The following is an 18,917-nucleotide window of genomic DNA, read 5'->3' as shown; positions in this document are numbered from 1 at the left end:
CATCACGCAGACTCCCTTCTGAGTTCGCGACAGCTGAGTTGCGTGATGACGTCACCACGCAGACTCCCTTCTGAGTTCGCTCCAGCTGAGATGCGTGATGACGTCATGACGTAAATTCCGGTTGGACTCGCAACAGCTGAGTTGCGTGATGACGTCACGACGTAAATTCCGGTTGGACTCGCTGCAGCTGAGTTGCGTGATGACGTCACCACGCAGACTCCCTTCGAAGTTCGCTGCAGTTGAGTTGCGTGATGACGTCACGACGTAGATTCCGGTTGGACTCGCTGCACCTGAGTTGCGTGATGACGTCATCACGCAGATTGCGGTTGGACTCGTGATGACGTCACCACGCAGACTCCCTTCTGAGTTCGCTGCTGCTGAGTTGCGTGATGACGTCACGACGTAAATTCCGGTTGGACTCGCTGCAGCTGAGTTGCGTGATGACGTCACGACGTAGAGTCAGTCTCAAAGTCAATGCCTTTAACATCATCATCATCATGTTTCGATGTAAAGCTTTCGTGACTGCAGGGATTCATCTTCTTGGTTCTTTCTTTTGTCAAGGCGCTCTTCTCCCCCCTCCAACCCAGCAGCTTAAATATACGCTCCAAGCTTGGTGGTGTTTCATTCTTCACCTGAGGACGGCTGCTTGCGTTGTAGCCGAAACGTCGTGAGAATTGTATTTATGATGTTTTATTTTTATTATTTCCCTTCTACGTGACTTTACCGAAAGAACCAAGAAGATCATCATCATGTGTTCGCCACCAGTGTTGTGTGCGCGCGGTTAACGCAGACCCTTGATGACGCCTTATAATCGGTGTCTATTGTGGTGTTTGAACATCTCCAAGGCCGTAGCCAACATGGGGGGGGGGGGGGGGAAATCTTCCAGGGCGTCTGGGGGGCCCAACCCCCCAAAAAACCCAGAAAAAAAATCAAAATTTTAAACTCATTTCCTGCCATTTCCTGCGTAAAAATATTTATTAAAAATTCACCAACACACGGGATGAACTTTTTATTTTATTTTGTACAATAATGGGCCCAACCCCCCAAAAACCCCAGAAAAAAATCAAACTTTTAAACTCATTTCCTGCCATTTGCTGCGTAAAAATATTTTTAAAAATTCACCAACACATGGGATGGACTTTTTATTTTATTTTGTACAATAATGTCTAAGAGTGTATTGTATAACATTGCTCTGTTTTGATTTTTTTTTTACCATTCCTTGTTTCATTGTATGTAATGGCAGAGATTCGGGATTAATAAAGTACAACCACAATCATATAAAGATACATCTATGCGTTTATTTATATGAAGACAAGTCCAGATATTGTGGCCAAGGTTTAGCAAATTGTTTTTATTTACATAGCATAGCAATTATTAGTACATTTTTATATGTTTTATAGCAATATATTGGTGGGGGGGGGGACATTTTGAGCATATTGAATCTATTACTGGTAGGAACCTCCTGGTTCCACCAGCCCACAGGGGATTATTGTGTCCGTCCGTCGTGCATCCAAAAATGGGAGGGGTGGGGCTGGGTGGAGAGGGGAGGGTGGGGAGGGGCTGGGTGGGGAGGGTGGGGCTGGGTGGGGATGGGCTGGGTGGGGAGGGTGGGGAGGGGCTGGGTGGGGAGGGTGGGGCTGGGTGGGGAGGGGAGGGTGGGGAGGGGCTGGGAGGGGAGGGCGGGGAGGGGCTGGGTGGGGAGGGGGAGGGGCTGGGTGGGGAGGGTGGGGCTGGGTGGGGGGTGGGAGGGGTGGGGCTGGGTGGGGAGGGGCTGGTCACCCCGTGGTGCCCTTATAAAACTCAACGTTTCACCTACTCACGCCGGCTTGTGCCCGCCCTCACAGTCGGGCATATTTGCGGAATACACCACGCCGCCGTTGACCCTGCAGGCCATTGACCTTGCAACCCGACGTTCCTACCAGCTCCCTCCGCAGGAATGTGTTATAATGACGGCCTTGTCTTAAACACAACTGCTGTTTAATTGCCAGAGAAAGGATACGAAGCTATTCTTATATTCTAATACAGCCCCAGCCGGTTAAATATCCTATAAAATCACTTAGACTGCGACACGAGGGAATCAGGTGAGCTATGAAGCTCATTGTCACAGATTGTCCAGGTACGGGGTACGGGGTCACAACAACAACAACAAACACTGACAGACACACACCATCATATTGGCAAGTACAGCATAAGTAAACAAATCACCCAGACATACACACACAACAATACCGGACAAATCCCACTAGTAGAGACGCACAGAGACCCACAAAGACCCACAGAGACCCACAGAAACTCACAGAGACTCACAGAGACCCACAGAGACCCACAGAGACCCATAGAGACTCACAGAGACTCACAGAGACCCATAGAGACTCATAAAGTCCCACAGAGACCCACAGAAACTCAAAGAAACTCACAGAGACCTACGTAGACTCACAAAGACTCACAGAGACCCACAGAGACTCACAGAGACCCACAGAGATCCATAGAGACTCACAGAGACTCACAGAGACCCACATAGACTCATAGAGTCCCACAGAGACCCATAGAGATTCACGCTCATAGAGACGCATTAAAGCCCACAGAGACCCATAGAGACCCCCAGAGGCCCCCAGAGATCCCCAGAGACCCATAGAGACTCACAAAGACTCGGTTCACCTGGGTCTAGAGAGACTCGTGGTCTAGAGAGACTCGTGGTGTAGAGAGACTCGTGGTGTAGAGAGACTCGGGGTAGCCTGGGATTGGGGTTGGTGGCACACGCGCTGGATCAGACGAGGCCTGCGTGCGCTAGCAGCAGGCCGCACTCCTCCTCGCCGCCCCGCGCCAGCGCCCTCAGGATGAGCTTGTTCACCGCGGCGGCGCCAGCCCCCGTGACCCCCGTGACCCCCGTGACCCCCGTGACCCCCGTGCCGGTGGCGGTGACGGTGCCGGTGACGGTGGCGGCCGCAGCAGCGACGGTGGCCGCCCTCTCCTCTTCGCTCAGGAAGCCGCCCTCGGACAGAGCCTGGGCCACCTGCGGTACCTGTGGGGCACCACCAACGGCATCAACACCACCAGCATCAACCACCACCACCACCAGCATTAACCACCAGCACCACAATCAACCACCACCACCAACAGCATCAACCACCACCACCATCAACCACCGCCACCATCTCCGCCACTACCACCACCGCCACCACCATCACGGCCACCACCACCACCATCACCCACGCCACCAGCACCAAAGACAAGATCCCCCATAAAGCCTTCACAGATTATTATTTGGTTCTTTCGGTTAAGTCACGTCTAGACGTGACTTAACCGAAAGAACCAAATAATAATTCCTGCAGTTACGAAAGTTCTAAAATTAAGACCTTCACAGATTGTTGGGGCAAGTGCAGTTAGCCAGCACCACGCCCGACCGCCTTTGTCTCCCTAGTGGCAATGTTTTTATACATCGCACCAGGCACTCATTTGAGGCCGAGTCGACCTAAGGGAGGCCCAGGGCCGGTTCAGATAATCGTCACCGGCGGTGTTGGTGGCCGTGAGCGGGAATCAAACTTGAGTCACCGGGTTCGTAGCGCAGCGTAGCGCTAACCGCTGCACCACCGCTCCCCACCACCACCGCCATCACCACCACCACCCAACAAAAACCGCCATTCGCCTCTAAGTGTCAGTGATGTCACTATGGGGCCTGTGCCAGGCTAGGTGCACGTTGTGGCCACGTGAAGTGTCAATCTCTCGATGGCAGGAGGTCACGGGGCAGACCCAGCAGGTGCCACGGGTCGACCGACTGAGATGACTGAGATGAGTGGCTGATGCACCACCTGTGCCCCCTGCTGTGCCAACTTGCTGTGCTTTAACCACCCGGCGCTCCGCTCGTTGTTGTGAGCGTCGCTCCTCCGCCCTCCGTTGTTGTTGGAGGGCGATTGCCTCCAACTGCCCAGTAGCGTCCTTCACGAGCCTCCTCCACTGAGGCCGATCTTGACACCGCTGGTACCAGTCATCGGCAAGTCCACTCAGCTCCACGTCCTGCTGTACCACATCACTCCATCTCTTCTCTAGCCCGTGCCACGCCCGTGCAGTCATCGTCATCACGTGGACAAGTATCAGCAGCAGCCAAACGACTCTAAATTGCGTGACGCTGACTCTCAATGTGGAGGGAATGAACAGGAGGACCCGGAGAAAAATCCCCAAAAATTATGGGGAGAGAGAGAGAGAGATGCAGACTCCAAATATACAGCAGCAGCAGCAGGCATCGTCAGGGTCGGGATCGAACTCACGACCTCCTGCGTACCAGGCGAGGTAGTCAACATCTCATAGCCACCGTGATGATGATGATGAGAGAGACACGCAGATTCCAAATATACAGCAGCAGCAGCAGGCATCGTCAGGGTCGGGATCGAGCCCACGACCTCCTGCGTACCAGGCGAGGTAGTCAACATCTCATCAGGGTCGGGATGGAACCCACGACCTCCTGCGTACCAGGCGAGGTAGTTAACATCTCATCAGGGTCGGGATCGAACCCACGACCTCCTGCGTACCAGGCGAGGTAGTCAACATCTCATCAGGGTCGGGATCGAACCCACGACCTCCTGCGTACCAGGCGAGGTAGTCAACATCTCATCAGGGTCGGGATCGAACCCACGACCTCCTGCGTACCAGGCGAGGTAGTCAACATCTCATCAGGGTCGGGATGGAACCCACGACCTCCTGCGTACCAGGCGAGGTAGTCAACATCTCATCAGGGTCGGGATGGAACCCACGACCTCCTGCGTGCCAGGCGAGGTAGTCAACATCTCTCCAACTACAGCAGGCATCGTCAGGGTCGGGATGGAACCCACGACCTCCTGCGTGCCAGGCGAGGTAGTCAACATCTCGGTGGTGGCGGCCCGGTTACCTTGCCGCGAAGGTTGAGAGAGACGGTGGCGAAGTTCTCCCTGAGGCGCGTGGAGAGAGTCTTCTTCTGGGCAGGGGTCTCTGTCGGACATCATCGTCGTCATCATCATCGATGAGGATGACGTCATCGTTAACATCGTCGTTGACATCATCAATGATGACATCATCATCGACATCATCAATGATGACATCATCGACATCATCACAAACGATGACATCGTCGACATCATCAACATCGACATCGTCATCAACATCATTATCAACGATGACATCATCATCGACATCGTCAACATCAACATCGTCATCAACATCATTATCAACGATGACATCATCAACATCGACATCGTCAACATCGACATCATCATCATCCACGATGACATCATCAACATCGACATCATCATCATCATCAACGATGACATCATCAACATCGACATCGTCAACATCAACATCGTCAACATCGACATCATCATCATCAACGATGACATCATCAACATCGACATCATCATCATCAACGATGAAATCATCGGTTTTTTACCCTTCTATCTGGCAACAAAACTGACACCTTTTTACGAGGAGTCATGTTTGCATAGACCGCAATACCTGCAGTCATAATGCATTATGACTGCAGGTATTGCGGTCTATGCAAACATGACTCCTTGTAAAAAGGTGTCAGTTTTGTTGCCAGATAGAAGGGTAAAAAACCAATTATCATATTTTTACTGGCAAATGAGGTTCCCATGATGAAATCATCAACGACATCGTCAACATCATCAACATTGATGACATCAACGACATCGTCAACATCATCATCGATGACATCAACATCATCAACACCATCATCAATGATGACATCATCAACGATGACATCATCATCGATATCGTCAATACCAACACCATCATTAACGATGACATCATCAATGACATCGTCAACATCAGCGATGACATCATCATCGACATCGTCAACATCATCATCGATGACATCATCATCGACATCGTCAACATCATCATCGATGACATCACCACCAACATCAACACCATCATCAACGATGACATCATCAATGACATTGTCAACATCGTCAACATCAGCGATGAAATCATCGTCAACATCATCATCATCAATGACATCATCGTCAACATCATCATCATCAATGACATCATCATCAACATCATCATCAACTTCGGCGTCGTCATCACCGCGTGCAACGTTAGTGGCACGGCACGGCACAGTTTTGTGCAGTGGAAAAAAAACCCGAAAACAACCGTGCCAGGCCTAGCCCTGGCCTGACTCGGATGTGGAAAAAAATGTGCCGGAGCTGGCTTGGCACGGCTCGGTTTGTGCAGTGGAAAAAAAAAACGAACCCTATCAGGGCTGGCTTGGCACGGCTCGGTTTGTGCAGTGGAAAAAAAAACGAACCATACCAGGGCTGGCTTGGCACGGCTCGGTTTGTGCAGTGGAAAAAAGAAAAAACATGCCAGGGCTGGCTTAGCACGGTTCGGTTTGTGCAGTGGAAAAAAGAAAAAACATGTCAGGGCTGGCTTGGCACGGTTCGGTTTGTGCAGTGGAAAAAAGAAAAAACATGCCAGGGCTGGCTTAGCACGGTTCGGTTTGTGCAGTGGAAAAAAAAAACGAACCATGTCAGGGCTGGCTTGGCACGGTTCACTTTGTGCAGTGGAAAAAAAAACGAACCCTATCAGGGCTGGCTTGGCACGGTTCGGTTTGTGCAGTGGAAAAAAACAACGAACCCTATCAGGGCTGGCTTGGCACGGTTCGGTTTGTGCAGTGGAAAAAAACAACGAACCATACCAGGGCTGGCTTGGCACGGTTCGGTTTGTGCAGTGGAAAAAAACAACGAACCATACCAGGGCTGGCTTGGCACGGCTCGGTTTGTGCAGTGGAAAAAAACAACGAACCATACCAGGGCTGGCTTGGCACGGTTCGGTTTGTGCAGTGGAAAAAAACAACAAACCATACCAGGGCTGGCTTGGCACGGCTCGGTTTGTGCAGTGGAAAAAAACAACGAACCATACCAGGGCTGGCTTGGCACGGCTCGGTTTGTGCAGTGGAAAAAAACAACGAACCATGCCAGGGCTGGCTTGGCACGGTTCGGTTTGTGCAGTGGAAAAGCGAGGAGCTGAATGGCCGCGTGCTGCGTGCGCTGGATGGCTACCTTGGTGAGGAGTGGGCGGCGAGCTGGAGTTGGACGGCGTGAGCACCATGTAGATGTCCTCCTCCTCTTCCTCCTCCTCCTCCTCACGCCCCGGGCTCTCCGTGTGGTCGCGAGGGGCTGAGGCTGCGGGATGATGGGGAAATCGCCGTCGGTGAGCGCGAGCGCGCACATGTGTGTGGGAGGGTGTGTGTGGGTGAGTGTGGGTGTGTGGGTGTTTGTGGGTGGGTGTGGGTGTGTGTGTGGGTGGGGGTGGGTGGGTGTGTGTGTGGTGTGGGTGTGTGGGTGTTTGTGGGTGGGTGTGGGTGTGTGTGTGGATGTGTGTGGGTGAGTGTGTGTGTGGTGTGGGTATGTGGGTGTTTGTGGGTGTGTGTGGGTGTGTGTGTGTGGGTGTGTGTGGGTGTGTGTGGGTGTGTAGGTGTGTGTATGGTGTGTGTGTGTGGGTGTGTGTATGGCGTGTGTGTGTGTGGGTGTGTGTGGGTGTGTGTGGGTGTGTGGTATGTGTGTGGTGTGTGTGTGTGTGGGTGTGTGTGGGTGTGTGGTATGTGTGTGGTGTGTGTGTGTGTGGGTGTGTGTGGGTGTGTGGTATGTGTGTGGGTGTGTGTGGGTGTGTGTGTGGGTGTGTGTGGGTGTGTGTGGTGTGTGTGTGTGGGTGTGTGTGGGTGTGTGTGTGGTGTGTGTGGGTGTGTGTGGGTGTGTGTGTGGGGGTGTGTGTGTGTCTGTGTGTGTCTGGGGAGCGGTGGTGCAGTGGTTAGCGCTACGCTGCGCTACGAACCCGGCGACCCGAGTTCGATTCCCGCTCACGACCAAAAACAGTGGCGACGATTATCTGAACCAGTCCTGGGCCTCCTCTAGGTCGACTCAGCCTCAAATGAGTACCTGGTGCGGTGTGTAGCAAACATCGCTAGCACTGGGGAGACAAAGGCGGCCGAGCGTGGTGCTGGCCACCCACCCCCTCGTGTGCCACAGTGCCGGTAGCCTCCATAGGCGCTCGCTACTGACAGCACTTGCCCCTACGGCCTGCGTGAGGCTACACGGGGGACCTTTGTCTGTGCGTTTGTACCTGGAGGTGGAGAGACATCTGTGGACATGGCCATGTAGTCGTCCAAGTTCTCGTCTGCCGACAGACACGGGGCAGGCAGCACTTACATTTCACACGACATCACCCCAACAAAACCCTCTGATGTGCGTAGCAAACTACAACACGAATGATCACAGCCGCAGTGATAATAAACTACAACGCTATTGATGATAGCCGCAGTGTTAATAAACTACAACGCTAATGATGATAGCTGCAGTGATAATAAACTACAACGCTAATGATGACAGCTGCAGTGTTAATAAACTACAACGCTATTGATGATAGCTGCAGTGATAATAAACTACAACGCTAATGATGACAGCTGCAGTGATAATAAACTACAACGCTAATGATGATAGCTGCAGTGATAATAAACTACAACGCTAATGATGACAGCTGCAGTGATAATAAACTACAACGCTAATGATGATAGCCGCAGTGTTAATAAACTACAACGCTAATGATGACAGCTGCAGTGATAATAAACTACAACACTATTGATGATAGCCGCAGTGTTAATAAACTACAACGCTAATGATGATAGCTGCAGTGATAATAAACTACAACGCTAATGATGATAGCCGCAGTGTTAATAAACTACAACGCTAATGATGACAGCTGCAGTGATAATAAACTACAACGCTAATGATGATAGCCGCAGTGTTAATAAACTACAACGCTATTGATGACAGCTGCAGTGATAATAAACTACAACGCTAATGATGACAGCTGCAGTGATAATAAACTACAACGCTAATGATGATAGCCGCAGTGTTAATACACTACAACGCTATTGATGACAGCTGCAGTGATAATAAACTACAACGCTAATGATGATAGCCGCAGTGTTAATAAACTACAACGCTATTGATGACAGCTGCAGTGATAATAAACTACAACGCTAATGATGACAGCTGCAGTGATAATAAACTACAACGCTATTGATGATAGCTGCAGTGATAATAAACTACAACACTAATGATGATAGCTGCAGTGATAATAAACTACAACGCTAATGATGGCAGATGCAGTGATAATAAACTACAACACTAATGATGATAGCTGCAGTGATAATAAACTACAACGCTAATGATGACAACTGCAGTGATAATAAACTACAACGCTATTGATGACAGCTGCAGTGATAATAAACTACAACGCTAATGATGATAGCTGCAGTGATAATAAACTACAACATTATTGATGATAGCTGCAGTGATAATAAACTACAACACTAATGATGACAGCTGCAGTGATAATAAACTACAACGCTAATGATGACAGCTGCAGTGATAATAAACTACAACGCTAATGATGATAGCTGCAGTGATAATAAACTACAACATTATTGATGATAGCTGCAGTGATAATAAACTACAACACTAATGATGACAGATGCAGTGATAATAAACTACAACGCTAATGATGACAGCTGCAGTGATAATAAACTACAACGCTATTGATGACAGCTGCAGTGATAATAAACTACAACACTATTGATGACAGCTGCAGTGATAATAAACTACAACGCTAATGATGACAGCTGCAGTGATAATAAACTACAACGCTATTGATGACAGCTGCAGTGTTAATACACTACAACACTAATGATGACAGCTGCAGTGATAATAAACTACAACGCTATTGATGACAACTCCAGTGATAATAAACTACAACGCTATTGATGACAGCTGCAGTGATAATAAACTACAACGCTAATGATGACAGCTGCAGTGATAATAAACTACAACACTAATGATGACAGCTGCAGTGATAATAAACTACAACACTAATGATGACAGCTGCAGTGATAATAAACTACAACGCTAATGATGATAGCTGCAGTGATAATAAACTACAACGCTAATGATGACAGCTGCAGTGATAATAAACTACAACGCTATTGATGACAGCTGCAGTGATAATAAACTACAACACTATTGATGATAGCTGCAGTGATAATAAACTACAACACTAATGATGACAACTGCAGTGATAATAAACTACAACACTAATGATGACAGCTGCAGTGATAATAAACTACAACGCTAATGATGATAGCTGCAGTGTTAATACACTACAACACTATTGATGACAACTGCAGTGATAATAAACTACAACACTATTGATGACAGCTGCAGTGATAATAAACTACAACACTAATGATGACAGCTGCAGTGATAATAAACTACAACACTATTGATGATAGCTGTAGTGATAATAAACTACAACGCTATTGATGACAGCTGCAGTGATAATAAACTACAACGCTAATGATGATAGCTGCAGTGATAATAAACTACAACGCTAATGATGACAGCTGCAGTGATAATAAACTACAACACTAATGATGACAGCTGCAGTGATAATAAACTACAACGCTAATGATGATAGCTGCAGTGATAATAAACTACAACGCTATTGATGACAGCTGCAGTGATAATAAACTACAACGCTAATGATGACAGCTGCAGTGATAATAAACTACAACGCTATTGATGACAGCTGCAGTGATAATAAACTACAACGCTAATGATGATAGCTGCAGTGATAATAAACTACAACGCTAATGATGACAGCTGCAGTGATAATAAACTACAACGCTATTGATGACAGCTGCAGTGATAATAAACTACAACACTATTGATGATAGCTGCAGTGATAATAAACTACAACACTAATGATGATAGCTGCAGTGATAATAAACTACAACGCTAATGATGACAGCTGCAGTGTTAATAAACTACAACGCTATTGATGACAGCTGCAGTGATAATAAACTACAACGCTAATGATGACAGCTGCAGTGTTAATAAACTACAACACTATTGATGACAGCTGCAGTGATAATAAACTACAACGCTATTGATGACAGCTGCAGTGATAATAAACTACAACACTATTGATGATAGCTGCAGTGATAATAAACTACAACACTAATGATGATAGCTGCAGTGATAATAAACTACAACGCTAATGATGACAGCTGCAGTGATAATAAACTACAACACTATTGATGACAGCTGCAGTGATAATAAACTACAACACTATTGATGATAGCTGCAGTGATAATAAACTACAACACTAATGATGACAACTGCAGTGATAATAAACTACAACGCTAATGATGACAGCTGCAGTGATAATAAACTACAACACTATTGATGACAGCTGCAGTGATAATAAACTACAACACTATTGATGATAGCTGCAGTGATAATAAACTACAACACTATTGATGACAACTGCAGTGATAATAAACTACAACGCTAATGATGACAGCTGCAGTGATAATAAACTACAACACTATTGATGACAACTGCAGTGATAATAAACTACAACGCTAATGATGACAGCTGCAGTGATAATAAACTACAACACTAATGATGACAGCTGCAGTGATAATAACTACAACACTATGATGACAGCTGCAGTGATAATAAACTAACGCTAATGATGACAGCTGCAGTGATAATAAACTACAACACTATTGATGACAGCTGCAGTGATAATAAACTACAACGCTAATGATGACAGCTGCAGTGTTAATAAACTACAACGCTAATGATGACAGCTGCAGTGTTAATAAACTACAACGCTATTGATGACAGCTGCAGTGATAATAAACTACAACGCTAATGATGACAGCTGCAGTGTTAATAAACTACAACGCTATTGATGACAGCTGCAGTGATAATAAACTATAACGCTAATGATGACAGCTGCAGTGATAATAAACTACAACGCTATTGATGACAGCTGCAGTGATAATAAACTACAACGCTAATGATGATAGCTGCAGTGATAATAAACTACAACGCTATTGATGACAGCTGCAGTGATAATAAACTACAACACTAATGAGGATAGCTGCAGTGATAATAAACTACAACGCTAATGATGATAGCTGCAGTGATAATAAACTACAACGCTAATGATGACAGCTGCAGTGATAATAAACTACAACACTAATGATGATAGCTGTAGTGATAATAAACTACAACACTAATGATGATAGCTGTAGTGATAATAAACTACAACGCTAATGATGATAGCTGCAGTGATAATAAACTACAACGCTATTGATGACAGCTGCAGTGATAATAAACTACAACACTAATGATGACAGCTGCAGTGATAATAAACTACAACACTATTGATGACAGCTGCAGTGATAATAAACTACAACGCTAATGATGACAGCTGCAGTGATAATAAACTACAACACTATTGATGATAGCTGCAGTGATAATAAACTACAACGCTAATGATGACAGCTGCAGTGATAATAAACTACAACGCTATTGATGACAGCTGCAGTGATAATAAACTACAACACTAATGATGATAGCTGCAGTGATAATAAACTACAACGCTAATGATGACAGCTGCAGTGATAATAAACTACAACGCTATTGATGACAGCTGCAGTGATAATAAACTACAACACTATTGATGACAGCTGCAGTGATAATAAACTACAACGCTAATGATGACAGCTGCAGTGATAATAAACTACAACACTATTGATGATAGCTGCAGTGATAATAAACTACAACGCTAATGATGACAGCTGCAGTGATAATAAACTACAACGCTATTGATGACAGCTGCAGTGATAATAAACTACAACGCTAATGATGACAGCTGCAGTGATAATAAACTACAACGCTATTGATGATAGCTGCAGTGATAATAAACTACAACACTAATGATGATAGCTGCAGTGATAATAAACTACAACACTATTGATGATAGCTGCAGTGATAATAAACTACAACGCTAATGATGACAGCTGCAGTGATAATAAACTACAACGCTATTGATGACAGCTGCAGTGATAATAAACTACAACGCTAATGATGACAGCTGCAGTGATAATAAACTACAACACTAATGATGATAGCTGCAGTTGTAGTGACATAAGAAGGGAGGGGCTGCTGTAGGCTCTGGGTTCCCAGGTGGGTCCAGACGCTTGTAAGCCTCTGGGCGCCAGGCGTTGGGTTCCCAGGCGCTTAAGCCTTTTTGGCGCCGCCAACGGGGGGGGGGGGGGGGGGCTGTGTGTGCTCTGTGGGATGTCTGGTGGCGCACAAGACCCACCCCTCGTCGGACCAGGCATAAAAGGAGAGCTCCCTGGACGATCGGCCCAGTTGTAACTCAAGACCCAAGACCCACGACCAGCCATCTGAAGACCCTGGGATGCTGTGAGAGCCAGCGCTGGGACTCTGGAACTCCCGACGCTACGACCTTGTGAGGGCGAGTCCAGAGCGTAGCCAGAGTAGAGTATCTAGGCTGTGTAGCTAGGCTGTGTACCTAAGCTGTAGCAGAGTACCAGGACTGTTGGAGTGTTGTATTGTAATAAAGAAGTTACATCTACAAGTGTCTCCGGAACCCATTACACAGTGATAATAAACTACAATATTATTGATGACAGCTGCAGTGATAATAAACTACAACGCTAATGATGACAGAGAGAGAATGACTTAGGGAGAGAATGATTCAGAGAGAGAGAATGAATCAGAGAGAGAATGATTCAGAGAGAGAGAATGATTCAGAGAGAGAGAATGAATCAGAGAGAGAATGATTCAGAGAGAGAGAATGATTCAGAGAGAGAGAATGATTCAGAGAGAGAGAATGATTCAGAGAGAGAATGAATCAGAGAGAGAGAATGATTCAGAGAGAGAGAATGAATCAGAGAGAGAGAATGATTCAGAGAGAGAATGATTCAGAGTGAGAGAATGATTCAGAGAGAGAGAATGATTCAGAGAGAGAGAATGATTCAGAGAGAGAATGATTCAGAGAGAGAGAATGAATCAGAGAGAGAGAATGATTCAGAGAGAGAATGATTCAGAGAGAGAGAATGATTCAGAGAGAGAATGATTCAGAGAGAGAATGATTCAGAGAGAGAATGATTCAGAGAGAGAGAATGAATCAGAGAGAGAGAATGATTCAGAGAGAGAATGATTCAGAGAGAGATGATTCAGAGAGAGAAATGATTCAGAGAGAGAGAAATGATTCAGAGAGAGAATGATTCAGAGAGAGAATGATTCAGAGAGAGAGAATGAATCAGAGAGAGAGAATGATTCAGAGAGAGAATGATTCAGAGAGAGAATGATTCAGAGAGAGAATGATTCAGAGAGAGAGAATGATTCAGAGAGAGAATGATTCAGAGAGAGAATGATTCAGAGAGAGAGAATGATTCAGAGAGAGAATGATCAGAGAGAGAATGATTCAGAGAGAGAATGATTCAGAGAGAGAGAATGATTCAGAGTGAGAGAATGATTCAGAGAAAGAGAATGATGCAGAGAGAGAGAATGATTCAGAGAGAGAGAATGATTCAGAGAGGAGAATGATTCAGAGAGAGAATGATTCAGAGAGAGAATTATTCAGAGAGAGAATGATCAGAGAGAGAGAATGATTCAGAGAGAGAGAATGATTCAGAGAGAGAATGATTCAGAGAGAGAATGATTCAGAGAGAGAATGATTCAGAGAGAGAATGATTCAGAGAGAGAATGATTCAGAGAGAGAATGATTCAGAGAGAGAGAATGATTCAGAGAGAGAGAATGATTCAGAGAGAGAATGATTCAGAGAGAGAATGATTCAGAGAGAGAATGATTCAGAGAGAGATATTCAGAGAGAGAATGATTCAGAGAGAGAGAATGATTCAGAGAGAGAGAATGATTCAGAGAGAGAATGATTCAGAGAGAGAATGATTCAGAGAGAGAATGATTCGAGAGAGAATGATTCAGAGAGAGAGAATGAATCAGAGAGAGAGAATGATTCAGAGAGAGAGATGATTCAGAGAGGAATGATTCAGAGAGAGAATGATTCAGAGAGAGAATGATTCAGAGAGAGAATGATTCAGAGAGAGAATGATCAGAGAGAGAGAATGATTCAGAGAGAGAGAATGATTCAGAGAGAGAATGATTCAGAGAGAGAGAATGAATCAGAGAGAGAATGATTCAGAGAGAGAATGATTCAGAGAGAGAATGATTCAGAGAGAGAATGATCAGAGAGAGAGAATGATCAGAGAGAGAGAATGATTCAGAGAGAGAGAATGATTCAGAGAGAGAATGATTCAGAGAGAGAATGATTCAGAGAGAGAGAATGATTCAGAGAGAGAGAATGATTCAGAGAGAGAGAATGATTCAGAGAGAGAATGATTCAGAGAGAGAGAATGATTCAGAGAGAGAATGATTCAGAGAGAGAATGATTCAGAGAGAGAATGATTCAGAGAGAGAATGATTCAGAGAGAGAATGATTCAGAGAGAGAGAATGATTCAGAGAGAGAATGATTCAGAGAGAGAATGAATCAGAGAGAGAGAATGATTCAGAGAGAGAGAATGATTCAGAGAGAGAATGATTCAGAGAGAGAATGATTCAGAGAGAGAATGTCAGAGAGAGAATGATTCAGAGAGAGAATGATCAGAGAGAGAATGATCAGAGAGAGAGAATGAATTCAGAGAGAGAATGATTCAGAGAGAGAATGATTCAGAGAGAGAATGATTCAGAGAGAGAGAATGATTCAGAGAGAGAATGATTTCAGAGAGAGAGAATGATTCAGAGAGAGAATGATTCAGAGAGAGAATGATTCAGAGAGAGAGAATGATTCAGAGAGAGAGAATGATTCAGAGAGAGAATGATTCAGAGAGAGAGATGAATCAGAGAGAGAATGATTCAGAGAGAGAATGATTCAGAGAGAGAATGATTCAGAGAGAGAATGATCAGAGAGGAGAATGATCAGAGAGAGAGAATGATTCAGAGAGAGAGAATGATTCAGAGAGAGAATGATTCAGAGAGAGAATGATTCAGAGAGAGAATGATTCAGCGGATCGAGAGAATGAATCAGAGAGGAGAATGATTCAGAGAGAAGAATGATTCAGAGAGAGAGAATGATTCAGAGAGAGAGAATGATTCAGAGAGAGAATGATTCAGAGAGAGAGAATGAATCAGAGAGAGCGAATGATCAGAGAGAGGAATGATTCAGAGAGAGAGAATGATTCAGAGAGAGAATGATTCAGAGAGAGAATGAATCAGAGAGAGAGAATGATTCAGAGAGAGAGAATGATTCAGAGAGAGAATGATTCAGAGAGAGAATGATCAGAGAGAGAATGATTCAGAGAGAGAATGATTCAGAGAGAGAATGATTCAGAGAGAGAATGATTCAGAGAGAGAGAATGATTCAGAGAGAGGAGAGATGATTCAGAGAGAGAGATGATTCACGAGAGAGAATGATTCAGAGAGAGAGAATGATCAGAGAGAGAGAATGATTCAGAGAGGAGAATGATTCAGAGAGAGAGAATGATTCAGAGAGAGAGAATGAATTCAGAGAGAGAGAATGAATCAGAGAGAGAGAATGATTCAGAGAGAGAGAATGATTCAGAAGAGAGAATGATTCAGAGAGAGAGAATGATTCAGAGAGAGAGAATGATTCAGAGAGAGAATGATTCAGAGAGAGAGATGATTCAGAGAGAGAAGATCAGAGAGAGAAATGATTCAGAGAGAGAGAATGATTCAGAGAGAGAATGATTCAGAGAGAGAATGATTCAGAGAGAGAATGATTCATAGAGAGAGAATGATTCAGAGAGAGAGAATGATTCAGAGAGAGAATGAATCAGAGAGAGAGAATGATTCAGAGAGAGAGAATGATTCAGAGGAGAGAATGATTCAGAGAGAGAGAATGATTCAGAGAGAGAGAATGATTCAGAGAGAGAGAATGACTCAGAGAGAGAGAATGACTCAGAGAGAGAATGATTCAGAGAGAGAGAATGACTCAGAGAGAGAGAATGATTCAGAGAGAGAATGATTCAGAGAGAGAATGAATCAGAGAGAGAGAATGATTCAGAGAGAGAGAATGAATCAGAGTGAGAGATATAGAGAGAATGATTCAGAGAGAGAATGATCAGAGAGAGAATGAATCAGAGAGAGAATGATAGATTCAGAGATGAGAGAATGAATCAGAGAGAGAATGATCAGAGAGAGAGAATGATTCAGAGAGAGAATGATTCAGAGAGAGAGAATGATTCAGAGAGATGAGAATGATTCAGAGAGAGAGAATGATTCAGAGAGGAGAATGATTTCAGAGAGAGAATGATTCAGAGAGAGAGAATGATTCAGGAGAGACTGATTCAGAGAGAGATGATTCAGAGAGAGAGAATGATTCAGAGAGAGAGACTGATTCAGAGAGAGAGAATGATTCAGAGAGAGAGAGAATGATTCAGAGAGAGAGAATGATTCAGAGAGAGAGAATGATTCAAGAGATGAGAGAATGATCAGAGAGAGAGAATGATTCAGAGTGAGAGAATGACTCAGAGAGAGAGACTGATTCAGAGAGAGAGAATGATTCAGAGAGAGAGAATGATTCAGAGTGAGAGAGAATGATTCAGAGGAGAGAATGATTCAGAGTGAGAGAATGATTCAGAGAGAGAATGATTCAGAGAGAGAGAATGATTCAGAGAGAGAATGATTCAGAGATGAGAGAATGATTCAGAGTGAGAGAATGATTCAGAGAGAGAGAATGACTCAGAGAGAGAGAATGATTTCAGAGAGAGAGAATGATTCAGAGTAGAGAATGATTCAGAGTAGAGAGAATGATTCAGAGTTAGAGAATGATTCAGAGAGAGAGAATGATTCAGAGAGAGAATGATTCAGAGAGAGAATGATTCAGAGAGAGAGAATGATTCAGAGTGAGAGAGAATGATTCAGAGTGAGAGAATGATTCAGAGAGAGAATGATTCAGAGAGAGAGAATGACTCAGAGTGAGAATGATTCAGAGAGAGAGAATGATTCAGAGAGAGAGAATGACTCAGGGAGAGAGAATGATTCAGAGAGAGAGAATGATTCAGAGAGAGAGAATGATTCAGAGTGAGAATGATTCAGAGAGAGAGAATGACTCAGAGAGAGAGAATGATTCAGAGAGAGAGAATGATTCAGAGTGAGAATGATTCAGAGAGAGAATGATTCAGAGTGAGAGAATGATTCAGAGAGAGAATGATTCAGAGAGAGAGAATGATTCAGAGAGAGAATGATTCAGAGAGAGAGAATGATTCAGAGAGAGAATGATTCAGAGAGAGAATAACTCAGAAAGAGAGAATGAATCAGAGAGAGAGAATGAATCAGAGAGAGAGAATGAATCAGAGAGAGAGAATGAATCAGAGAGAGAGAATGAATCAGAGAGAGCGAATGAAGGGATGCTCCAGGGGATTGCTCGTGAAGACAGCGGCAGCGGCAGCATCATCATCAGCATCATCATCAGCAGCATCAGCAGCGGCAGTAGCATCATCAGCATCAGCAGCAGTAGCAGCAGCATCATCATCAGCATCAGCAGCAGTAGCAGTAGCATCATCAGCATCAGCAGCATCAGCAGCAGTAGCAGCAGCATCATCAGCATCAGCAGCAGTAGCAGCAGCATCAGCAGCATCAGCAGCAGTAGCAGCAGCATCATCAGCATCAGCAGTTGCAGCAGCAGCAGCAGCAGCATCATCATCAGCAGCATCAGCAGCAGCATCATCATCAGCAGCATCAGCAGCATCATCATCAGCATCAGCAGTTGCAGCAGCAGCAGCAGCAGCGGGCTGCTCCAGGGAGCCACGCAGCCTCTGCCCGAGCTCTGCAGGCCTCTAGCGGTGGTGCCGCTCCACGCGGGCGACGATCGCGGAGTCGGTACCGGCGGGGGGCAACGCGGCACCACGACTGCAACAGAGACACGTGACACTCGTGTGGTGATGGTGGTGGTGATGGTGGTGGTGATGGTGATGATGGTGGTGATGATGGTGGTGGTGGTGGTGGT

At 45.3% G+C, this 18,917-nt stretch overlaps 1 protein-coding gene across 1 annotated transcript in view; it reads right to left on the bottom strand.

The window, feature by feature from the left end:
* Positions 1-1,743: 1,743 nt before the first annotated feature.
* LOC133360941 (uncharacterized) overlaps positions 1,744-18,917 on the bottom strand; it is a 23,093-nt gene continuing 5,919 nt past the window's right edge. Inside the window, exons 4-8 of the mRNA XM_061579824.1 lie at positions 18,795-18,820; positions 8,110-8,163; positions 7,050-7,172; positions 4,883-4,962; positions 1,744-3,022 (exon numbers count right to left, since the gene is read on the bottom strand). Coding sequence (XP_061435808.1) covers positions 2,768-3,022; positions 4,883-4,962; positions 7,050-7,172; positions 8,110-8,163; positions 18,795-18,820 — 538 coding nt within the window. The 3' untranslated portion in view covers positions 1,744-2,767. The remainder of the gene's footprint in view (positions 3,023-4,882; positions 4,963-7,049; positions 7,173-8,109; positions 8,164-18,794; positions 18,821-18,917) is intronic.

The sequence above is a fragment of the Lethenteron reissneri genome, chromosome 70 (assembly GCF_015708825.2).
Source record: "Lethenteron reissneri isolate LAM-NWPU_2019-01 chromosome 70, ASM1570882v1, whole genome shotgun sequence".
Classification (NCBI taxonomy): domain Eukaryota; kingdom Metazoa; phylum Chordata; class Hyperoartia; order Petromyzontiformes; family Petromyzontidae; genus Lethenteron; species Lethenteron reissneri.
The sequence above is the reverse complement of the archived record's forward strand: the minus strand, read 5'-3'. Positions and strand labels throughout refer to the sequence as shown.